Genomic DNA, 11,511 nt, shown 5'->3' with positions numbered 1-11,511 from the left:
CACCACTATTCTCTGCTTTCTGTTCCTTAGACAAGTTTGTATCCATGCTGTTTCTTTAATACCATGGGCTTTAATTTTGCAAACAAACTTATCATGTGGAACTTGTCAAACGTGTTTTCAAAGTCCATCTACACACCATTTTTTTTATTTAGAGATACAGCACTGAAACAGGCCCTTCGGCCCACCGAGTCTGTGCCGACCATCAACCACCCATGTATACTAGTCCTACACAAATCCCATATTCATACCATATCCCCACCTGTCCCTCTATTCCCCTCCCACCTACCTATACTACCTACCTATACGAGGGGCAATTTATAACGGTCAATTTACCTAACAACCTGCAAGTCTTTTGGTGGTGGGAGGAAACCAGAGTAGCCGGCGAAAACCTACGCAGACACAGGGAGTACCCAGAATTGAACCCAGGTCGCTGGAGCTGTGAGGCTGCAGTGCTAACCACTGCGCCACTGTACCACCCATCAACCGGACTAGGCTCATCAACCCTCTCCCTCACTGAATCAGAGAACTCAATCAAGTTAGTCAAACACAATTTGTCTTTAACAGATCCATGCTGGCTTTCATTTCATATTTTATCAAATGGCAATAATTTTGTCCCAGACAATTGCCTCTAAAGGTTTCCCCATCACTGACGTTAAACTGACTGACCTGTATTTGACAGATTTCTCCATCTCCCCTTTTTTAACAGGGTGTAACAGTTGCAATCGTCCAGTCCTCTGGACCACCCCCATATCCATGGAGGATTGGAAGATTGTGGCCAGAGCCTCCACAATTTCCATGCTTACTTCCCTCAGTGACTGAGGATGCATCCCATCCGGACTGGATTGAGTTTGTTTTGATGTGGAATGTATGGCCTCAAAGGGCAGTGGAAGTAGATTCAATAGTAACTTTCCAAAGGGAATTGGATAAATGAAAAGGGAACATTTTCAAGGCTCTGGGAAAAGAACAAGGGAGTGGGAATAATTGGATAGCTCTTTAAAATGTACGATGGGCCGAATGGCCTCCTTCTATGAATCTCCCCGTTTTCATTAATTGCCTTGAAGAGATATCCTGGCACATCACACTATGGGAATGTTGTAGAGCCATGTATGTATGGAACACAATCATTCAGGGTCACATCAGTATCAAATCATACAGGGGCCACATTCATTCAGTGAAAATTCAATATATAACATTTAATAGGTATCAGAGCATCACATTTCAGATTGAGATACACCGACAGCTGAGGAAAGGATTTAAACATCCTCCACAGTGATTATCACCCTGTTATTACAGTCCTGCAGACTGTTAACTGGGAACACAGACACTTCACCACTTTGTAACTGCAGGCGATCCAGCTTGTTGGCACCAATGTCAGCAGCTTCATTCCCCAATCCAAGAGACTCCATGACTAGTGGGCTCTGCTGGATACAGGCGATGTCATTGAGCGGCAGAATCAAATCCTCATTTAACATCACAATATCATTTTAGTTTGTCAGGTCCAATTGTATCTCAGGAAGGGCACTTGGCGAATGTATTGCTCCTGTGCTGGAGAGATTGGGACAATTGGCCCCTTCAACAGGTTCCAGTCAAAGGTACTGACAGGGTTAATGGGGAAGTTGCTACATCTGTCAATCATCATTGGAGCTGAGTTCCGAGATCCACTTTACCAGGCAACCCAACTTTGCAGCATTGGGGAATGAATTAAACTCAATTAGATGGAAAGGGATCTAATAAAACACATTCATGTGGAAGGAATGTATCTGATTTATTCCTCTGCTGTGAGTGCACAGTTTGTTAAAAGGAGGGGAAGAGCTGTTGGGTTAATATGAGTAACTGTCTAGGTTCAGGATTGATTGTTTCATGGATTGTAGTGCAGAGAATAGGAGTTATGATGAAGCTCTCATCTGTCCCCTTTGCTTCGGGTTATTTGTTGATCCTGTCCTAGTGGTCTGTGAGTGTAATTTCTGCTGCTCCGATATTGTGTCCGACAGGAAGGTGCAGGGAGGGTCTGTCTGTTGTTCCCATTGCAGTGAGGATGCTGCAGAGTTGACCCTGCAGCCCAACCGTGTGTTGAGGAATGTGGTGGACAAGATTCACAGGCTGACCGTTCCGCAGGAGGTGACTGAGGAGGAGAGACGTCTGTGCCAGGAACACCAAGAGAAACTGACCCTGATCTGTGAGACGGACGGGATGTTCATCTGCCCGGTGTGCAGGGACTCGAAACTTCACAAGCAGCACAAATTTAGAGAGAGAATTGAATTCATCGCAACATGTAAGGTATGGGATCCCTTTTCAAAGGTGAGAATGGTGATGGGGGAATGGTGGAAATGTACAACTCAGTCAGTACATGAAGGTGGACTGGGGTCTCCTGTATACTTTATCATGGGGTAATTCTGGCTTCTCTTCCACTTAGTAACTTTACAGAACTAGTCTGGTATCCAGGTATCACAGTTCATGACATGTCATTCCTGTCTCCACTGCAGAATAAAGGAGTTGCTTTCTTAAACTCACTAAACCAGAAGGTGGTTTCTTTGAAAGTTGTGCTGCAGAAACAAGGACTTGAGATTCTACAAACTGAAGTAAGTTGGTCTGACCTACCTGTGTCCAGAGAGGTTTACAATCTGCAGTCACTGTGTGTGTGTTGTGGCTGTTACACAGGCTAATGTCTACATGACAACAGTGACTACACTTGGTGCTTTGGGAAGTTTCAAGGTTGTAAAAGGTGTAATATTAATGCAAGTTTTCCTTCAATGAGGCAGCCATTTTGCATATGCTAGTGAAATAAATGACCGAGTAGTTAATCTGTTTCTGATACAGTTTTGAAGGAGGGATGTCAGTTGGGGCATTGGGAGGACTCCTTGCTCTTTTCAATAGTACCAAGGGATCTTTAACATCTGCCTGGGAGAGCAGAAAGGGCCTCAGGTTAATATTTTATCCAAAGGTTGGTAGCTCTGATAGTGCAGCTCTCCCTCGGTACTGAACTGAAGGTTTCAGCCAAGATCATGTGCTCCAGTCTCTTGAGTGGGTCATGAAACCATGAACTTTTGTCAGAGAGGCTGCCAATTGGGCCAAGGCTGCAAGTGTGGGTTTCACAATTGTTTAGTTTGGAGAATGTTGAGGATATTGTAGGACTTGTCTTATTTTCTTCTTGACTGGAAACAAGTGATCTCTCTGTCAATTCTGCTTAATTCTAAAGTACCTGTGTATATTTCTTCCTCTTTCATTAAGGAAATGGGGTGTAATCTGATCTTCCATGTTACACAGCAGTTTGCTGACCTGCACCAGTTCCTCAATGACCAAGAGCAATGGTTGATGGAAAAGCTGGAAGCTCAGGTGGAAAGTAACTTGACCGGAATGGAAAGACACCTGACAGAAATGCACACGATACTCTTCTCCAGTGAGCTGGACATCACTAACATTGAGGTCAAACTGGATCAAAGTGACTTGACTGTTCTGAAGGTCCGCACTGTGCTCTTCTCCTCTCCCTCCCCACCTCCCCTTGATTCTGGTTGAAGGTATCTGTCCCCTCCCAATGATTCATTGCCATGGCAATGGTGGATATCTGTAACTTGGCTTCCAGGTTGCTCAGCAACAAAGGGGAACCTAAGCCAGGTTTCTGCTGCTGACATCCATTGGTTTCAATCTGTTTATACTGTCTCACTTCATTCTTCCTCCCAAAATGCAATTTTTTACATTTCTCCAGCCATGTTTCTGCCCATTTTACCAGTCCATGTCCTGTTACTAATCCCCTCACTGTTTACTACATTTGAATTTTATGTCCTTTTATAAACTGAAATGATGCCCTGTCAACCCAACTCCAAGTCATTAATCTATCAAAAAGAGCAGTTTCCTAATACTGACTCCTGGGGGACACCACTGTATAACCTCCCTCCAGACTGAAAAACAACCATTGACCATTACTCTCTGCTTTCTGTCTTTTTGTTAATTTTATATCCATGCACCCAATATCCCTATTAATCCCATGGGGTTTAATTTTGTTACCAGTATATTAGCTGTTTATTACATTCCAAACTTATACTTTACTCTTTAAAACAAAAATAATTACATAATAACAGCAGAGTAAATCCATCTGAACCCTCTGAGCTGATGGGTGGGGGAGGGGGAGCCATTTTCCCCATCCCAGCTCCAGAATCTCCAGTTCTTCTTCACTTTGCTCAATGATCACACTGATCTGTCTGTGCAATGGTTCCTGGATTCTTCACTCCACCCTCTATCTGGAAATCCATCCCATGTGTCCTCATTGAGTGAAGAACTTCCTGACCATCCTAAATTTAACTTCCCCCTGTTTAATATGTGTCCCTTTATCCACCTGTCATCATTTACCTTGAATTCATCTTCATTCATCTCTTAATGTCACCCATTATATCACATAACTTCTCAACTCTCACCTGCTCCCTCCTTAGAAGTCTGAACAGTGACTCGTAGTTTCCCTTCCTCTGGCTCAACTTTGCTGAATTCTAATTTATTTATTTATTATTTTTTGAAGCATTAAATGGGTTTAAAAGGGGGTATCAGGCAGTACATTTCAAATCCTGAGCACTCATTGTGTAAAATGTTTTCCTCATGTCGTCTCTGGTTCTTCAGCCAATCACTTTAAATCTGTGCCCTCTGCTTATCGATCCTTCAGCCATTGGAAACAGTTTCTCCTGATTTACCTTTTTCATGATTTTAAACACCTCGATTAAATCTCCTTTTAGGTTTCTCTGCTCTAAGGAGAACAACCCAAGCTTCTCCAGTCTATCTGTGTAACTGTAATAACCTCATTCCTGGAACCATTCTAGTAAATCTCTTCTGTACATTCACCAAATCCTTCATAAAGTGTGGGGCCCAGAATTGGTCACAATTCTACAGCTGGGGCCAAACTAGTATTTTATAAAGGCTTAGTATCACTTCAGGGGGGAATGGTGTGATAGAATCTTTAACATCCTGATATTAATTACTGGAATGGGGAGAATGAGGGGAGAGGGGCCTTGGCTTAGCACTGCTGGATGAGGACAGCACCTCTGGCAGCAAAGCAGCTCCTCAGCACTGGGCTGCAGTGCTTCTTATCCTGATTTCCCATCTCGAGCCCCACATATTTCTGACTTGGAGCTGAGCTGCTAACCTGACATTCCTGAGCACAAACCAGCTTTATGTTGGTCCTGGAATTCTAACCAGATCCTGTGAACTCTTCCAACTAGAAGAACAACGGCAGAAGACACATGGGAACACCACCACCTGCAAGTTCCCCTTCATGCCCCACACCATCCTGACTTGGAACTATATCACCATTCCTGCACTGTCATGGGTCAAAATCCTGAAACTCCTTCCCTGACAGCACTGTCAGTGCACCTACACCATGCAGACTGCAGCGGTTCAAGAAAGCAGCTCACCCCAACTTCTCAAGGGCAATTGGGGATGGGCAATAAATGCTGGCCTTACCAATAATGCTCACAACATATGAACGGATTATAAAAAATCCAGATTGATTCTTTCTCACGTGCCGATATTAATTAATAACTCTAATTGCTCAGAGGACTTGTTGTAAAGTGTAAAAACAAAGTGAAGCTTCAGTGAAGTGATGAAATCTATTGGGAATGTATGTCAAGGGTACATTGAGTGTGGAATTGATGAGAATGCACTGTCCCAAGTTGGCTTTCACCTCACCCAGTTTAATTCACTTCAGTAATAAAAACAAGAAATGCTGGAAATACGCAGCAGGTCAGATCTGAAACTTTAACTCTGCTTCTCTCTCCACAGATGCTGCCAGACCTGCTGCGTATTTCCAGCATTTCTTGTTTTTATTTCAGATTTCCAGCATCCGCAGCATTTTGCTTTTAATTCACTTCAACGTGCTTTTGTATTCCATGAAGCTGCAACAACAAACTAACATTGTTTCTGTTTTATCTTCAAGGAGGTTAGTTCTTGGAGGGACAGATATGTATTGTCAATAATGAACTATTGCTGATGTAGCAGTTCCACATCCCACTGTGTTCTCCAGTCTGAATCCTGTAGTGTTAACTCACTTCATATAAAATTGGCCTTTATTGCAGGGGCTTGGAGTACAAGAGGAAGGAAGTCTTGCTGCAATTGTACAGGGCTTTGGCCACACCGAGAGTGTTTAGTTTAGTATAGAGATACAGCACTGAAACAGGCCCTTCGGCCCACTGAGTCTGTGCCGACCATCAACCACCCATTTATACTAATCCTACACTAATCCCATATTGCTACCACATCCCCACCTGTCCCTCTATTTCCCTACCACCTACCTATACTAGGGGCAATTTATAATGGCCAATTAACCTAGCAACCTGCAAGTCCTTTGGCTGTGGGAGGAAACCGTAGCACCCGGAGAAAACCCACGCAGACACAGGGAGAATTTGCAAACTCCACACAGGCAGTACCCAGAATTGAACGCGAGTCGCTGGAGCTGTGAGGCTGCTGTGCTAACCACTGTGCCACTGTGCTGCCCTGTGTCCAGTTTTGGTCTCCAGACCTACATGCCACAGACAAAGTAGAACAAAAGTTCACAGGATTTGGAGCTGATCTCAATCTTCTGTTTCAATGAGGGGGTGTGACAGGGTGGATGTGAAGAAGCTGTTTTCCCCCTGGCTGAAGAGTCTCAAACGAGGGGGTAAAGGAGTGGCCACTTAGGACTGAGATGAGAAATTTCTTCAAAGGTTGTAAATCTTTGGAATTTTCTACCTCTGAGGACTGTGGATATTCAGTCACTGATGATATTCAAGGCTGAGATCAATAGATTTTGGGACTTTAAGGGATCGAGGGATATGGGGATGGGGTGGAGAAGTGGAGTTGAGGTTGAGGATCAGCCCTGGTCTTGTTGAATGGTGGTGCAAGCTCAAGGGGGTGTATAGCCTCCTCCTGCTCCTAGTTCTTGATGTTCTTCTGTCCTTGTGTTCTCTGACAGATATTAATGCTATTGGCAGGTTTTCTGAGGAGACGCCCACTGCTATGTCTGGGAATGTGTGCCTGGGGACATACAAAGGTCCTTTACAGTATAAACGATGGAGAGAAATGAAGGAAATCATCCATCAAGGTAAATGAATGAATGACATTGCCTCCATCAGTAATCCTGTATCCAGGTCAACAGGGGTGATGGAACTCCCAGCCTGTGTTCAATTGTGAATGATTCTTTCCCAAGTTGTGTCTGTAGAATTCACTTACAATGTTAATGGTTTGACACAGAAACTGTCGACATTCGAGGTTAGGTTGGTGAGGTGGATGAAGGGATGTGTGATTAGGACTATTCCCTCATGGAGGGAGGACAGGAGGGTAAATACCAATATGGATCAGCTGGGCTGACGGTAACCTGTATTTTTCTTTTCTTCCTTCATGGGATGTGGGCATCGCTGGCCAGGCCAGCATTTTTTGCCCATCCCTAGTTGCCCTTAAGAAGGTGGTGGTGAGCTGCCTTCTTGAACTGCTGCAGTCCATGCGAGGTCGGTACACTCACATTGCTGTTAGGAAGATAGTTCCAGAATTTTGACCCAGCGACGGTGAAGGAATGGCGATACAGTTCCAAGTCAGGATGGTGTATAACTAGGACAGGAACTCGCAGGTGGTGATGTTCTATGCATCTGCTGCTCTTGTCCTTCTAGTTGGTAGAGGTCGCGGGTTTGGAAGGTGTTGTCTAAGTTGCCTTGGTGCGTTGCTGCAGTGCGTCTTGTCGATGGTACCCACTGCTGCCACTGTGCATCAGTGGTGAAGGGAGTGAATAGCACACCATCCACAAACAATCAAGCAGTCTGCTTTGTTCTGGATGGTGTCGAGCTTCTTGAGTGTTGATGGAGCTGCACCCATCCAGGCAAGTGGAGAGTATTCCATCACACCTCCTGACTTGTGCCTTGTAGGTAGAGGACAGGCCTTGGGGAGTCAAGAGGCGAGTTACTCGCTGCAGCATTCCTAGCCTCTGACCTGCTCTTGGAGCCATGGTATTTATATGTCTGCTTCAGTTCAGTTTCTGGTCAATGGTAGCCCCTAGGATGTTGATAGTGGCAGATTCAGTGATGGTAATGCCATTGAATGTCAAGGGGAGATGGTTAGTTTCTCTCTTGTTGGAGATGGTCATTGCCTGGCACTTGTGTAGCGTGAATGTTGCCACTTATCAGCCCAAGCTTGAATATTGTCCAGGTCTTGCTGCATTTCTACACGGACTGTTTCAGTATCTGAGGAGTCACGAGTGGTGCTGAAGATTGTGCAAGCATCAGCGAACATCCCATTTCTGACCTTATGATTGAAGGAAGGTCATTGATGAAGCAGCTGAAGATGGTTTGGCCTCGGACACCACCCTGAGGAACTCCTGCAGTGATGTCCTGGAGCTCAGATGATTGATCTCCAACAACCACAGCCATCTTCCTTTGCGCTAGGTATGACTCCAACCGGCAGAGTGTTTTCCCCCTGGTTGCTATTGACTCCAGTTTTGCTCCTTGACGCCAAACTCGGTCAAATGCTGCCTTGATGTCAAGGGCAGTCACTCCCTCACCTCACCTCTTGAGTTCACCTCTTTTTTGTCCATGTTTGAACCAAGGCTGTAGTGAGGTCAGGAGCTGAGAGGCCCAAACTGAGCAGGTTATAGCTAAGCAAGTGCTCCTTGATGGCACTGTTGATGACACCTTCCATCACTTTAGTGATTGAGAGTAGACTGATGGGGCAGTAATTGGCCGGGTTGGATTTGTCCTGCTTTTTATGTACAGGACATACCCGGGCAATTTTCCACATTGTTGGGTAGATGCCAGTGTTGTGGCTGTACTGGAACAGCTTGGCTAGGGGTGCGGCAAGTTCTGGAGCACAGGTTTTCAGTACTATTGCCGGAATATTGTCAGGACCTATAGCCTTTGCAGTATCCAGTGTCTTCAGTCGTTTGTTGATATCACGCAGAGTGAATTGAATTGGCTGAAGTCTGGCATCTGTAATGCTGGGGACTTGAGGAGGGGCTGAGATGGATCATCAACTCAGCACTTCTGGTTGAAGATTATTGCAAATACTTCTGCCTTATCTTTTGCACTGATTTGCTGGGCTCCCCCATCATTGAGGATGGGGATATTTGTGGAGCCACCTCCTCCAGTTAGTTGTTTAATTGTCCACCACCATTCACGACTGGATGCGGCAGGACTGCAGAGCTTAGATCTGATCCGTTGGTTATGGGATCGCTTAGCTCTGTCTATTGCATGCTGCTGATGCAGTTTGGCATGCAAGTAGTCCTGGGTTGTAGCTTCACCAGGTTGACACCTCATTTGAGGTATGCCTGGTGCTGCTCCTGGCATGCCCTCCTGCACTCTTCATTGAACCAGGGTTGGTCTCCTGACTTGATGGTAATGGGAGAGTGGGGGATATGCCAGGCCGAGAGGTTACAGATTACTATCCCAGGCCCCAAACACTCCTTTCAGGTGAAGCAGCGATTTACGTGTACTTCTTTCAATGTAGTATACTGTATTCGCTGCTCACAATGTGGTCTCCTCTACATTGGGGAGACCAAGCACAGACTGGGTGACCGTTTGCAGAACACCTCTGCTCGGTCCGCAAGCAGGACCCTGAGCTTCCGGTTGCTTGCCATTTCAACACTCCCCCCTGCTCTCATGCTCACATCTCTGTCCTGGGATTGCTGCAGTGTTCCAGTGAACATCAACGCAAGCTCGAGGAACAACATCTCATCTCCCGATCAGGCACACTACAGCCTGCCGGACTGAACATTGAGTTCAATAATTTCAGAACATGACAGCCCCCCCATTTTACTTTCATTTTTAGTTATTTTTTTCTTCCCTTTTTTTTTACAATCTTTTTTTTTTGCATTTTTTTTTCGTTTCATCTTAGTTTGTTCAGTTTGCTTACCCACTGTTTTTTTTTCAGGTTTGCACTTGCTGCTGTTCAATATTCAGTATATTAACAGCTAATCTGTACTAATGCTTTGTCTTTCAACACACCATTAACATATTGTTTGCCTTTGCTCCGTGACCTTTTGGTCAGCTATGTGGCCTGGTCCAATCTAGACCTCCTTTGTTATCTCTTGCCCCACCCCCACCTCACTTGCTTATAACCTGTGACTTTTCTAATATTTGTCAGTTCCGATGAAGGGTCACTGACCCGAAACGCTAACTCTGCTTCATTCGACATTAATCCACTTGTTATAGCTATCGACGACAACAAAATACTCTTTCCCTTCCACTTCAAAGAAATTGACATGTACTCATTTCCACGGTTTTCTTGTGTTTGACCATGGAATGAAAGGACTCTGGTTGGATCATTTCTCATTCTGAGACACACCACAATTTTTCACCAATTCTTCAATATCTCTATCTATCTTTGGAGACCAATAATAGCTTCTTGCTACTGCTTTCAAACAGACTATCCCTGTGTGCTCTTGATGAAGTTCCTCTAACAATCTCTCTCTAAACATGGGCAGAATAATGACTGTTAAACCCCATAGGAGACAGCCTTGATCTACACTCAGTTCACTTCTACATGTGAAATACTCCTGCAATTTCTCATCATCACTCGTTTAATGTTCAAAAAACATCCAAAGGTGCTTCCCAGAAGCATCATAAAGCAACATTTTGCACAAAGCCACATAAAGTGATATTTAGACCAGCCATTCCTGACATAATTGAGCATTTTACTGAGCACCACATCCTTGTGAGGTTCTTCACTAATTCTTCATTTAGTGAAAATACACGTAAAGGGAGCTTGGAGAAGAAATAAAGGTTAGATACACAGTCAAGCTCTCTGTACACTTTCATAACAAACGCAGTGCAGAGGACTGGATAGAGAGGGAGGAGTGAAAGAGGGAGGGACGCAGGGAATGGGAGGGGGACAGTCAGTGTGTGGGACAGGGGTTGGGATGGGGAAATGGTGAGGGAGGGTGGTGAGTGAGGAGAGACAGATTGGGTAGAGTGAGAGTAGGTTGAGGATGAGAGAAGGGGAGTGGGACAGGGTGAGGGAGGATATAGCGGTAAGGAAGTCGAGAGAGGAGAAGGAGGAGGGAAAGGGGAGACAGGGAGAGGGTGTGGGTGTGAGAGGGGCAGTGGGGTGACAGGTTATCTTTTATATAACTCGTTTAATGTTCTAGAACATCCAAAGGTGCTTCCCAGAAGCATCATAAAGCAACATTTTACACAAAGCCACATGAAGTGATATTCGGATGAACAGACGGGTGTTAAGTGGTGTCCTTAAGGAGACAGAGAGAGGTGGAGAGATTTAGGGAGCGAATTCCAGAGCTTAGGGCCCACCAACTAAAACTGCAACTGCTAATGCCTCAGCGATTAAAATCAGGGAAGATTAACGACACAGAATTAGAGGAGAGCAGAGATCTCAGAAATTGGTACAGCTAGAGGAGCTTACAGAGATAGGGGGGGGTGTAGGGACTGGAGGAGGTTACAGGGATTGGGAGGGGTGTAGGTCTGGAGGAGCTTAGAGATAGGGGGGGTGTAGGGACTGGAGGAGGTTACAGGGATAGGGAGGGGTGTAGGGCCTGGAGGAGGTTTCAGAGATAGGGAG

The 11,511-nt window shown here is 45.1% G+C and overlaps 1 protein-coding gene across 1 annotated transcript; it reads left to right on the top strand.

Annotated features, from left to right (window-relative positions):
- Positions 1–1,860: 1,860 nt before the first annotated feature.
- Positions 1,861–10,231, top strand: LOC137345746 (nuclear factor 7, brain-like). Its single transcript, XM_068009005.1, has 7 exons — positions 1,861–2,277; positions 2,484–2,579; positions 3,229–3,459; positions 5,915–5,936; positions 6,944–7,057; positions 7,175–7,229; positions 10,081–10,231. Exons 1-7 carry the CDS (start codon positions 1,861–1,863, stop codon positions 10,229–10,231), a joined length of 1,086 nt encoding a protein of 361 aa, XP_067865106.1.
- The last annotated feature ends 1,280 nt before the right edge of the window (positions 10,232–11,511 follow it).

The sequence above is a fragment of the Heterodontus francisci genome, chromosome 29 (genome assembly GCF_036365525.1).
Source record: "Heterodontus francisci isolate sHetFra1 chromosome 29, sHetFra1.hap1, whole genome shotgun sequence".
NCBI lineage: Eukaryota > Metazoa > Chordata > Chondrichthyes > Heterodontiformes > Heterodontidae > Heterodontus > Heterodontus francisci.
The sequence above is the reverse complement of the archived record's forward strand: the minus strand, read 5'-3'. Positions and strand labels throughout refer to the sequence as shown.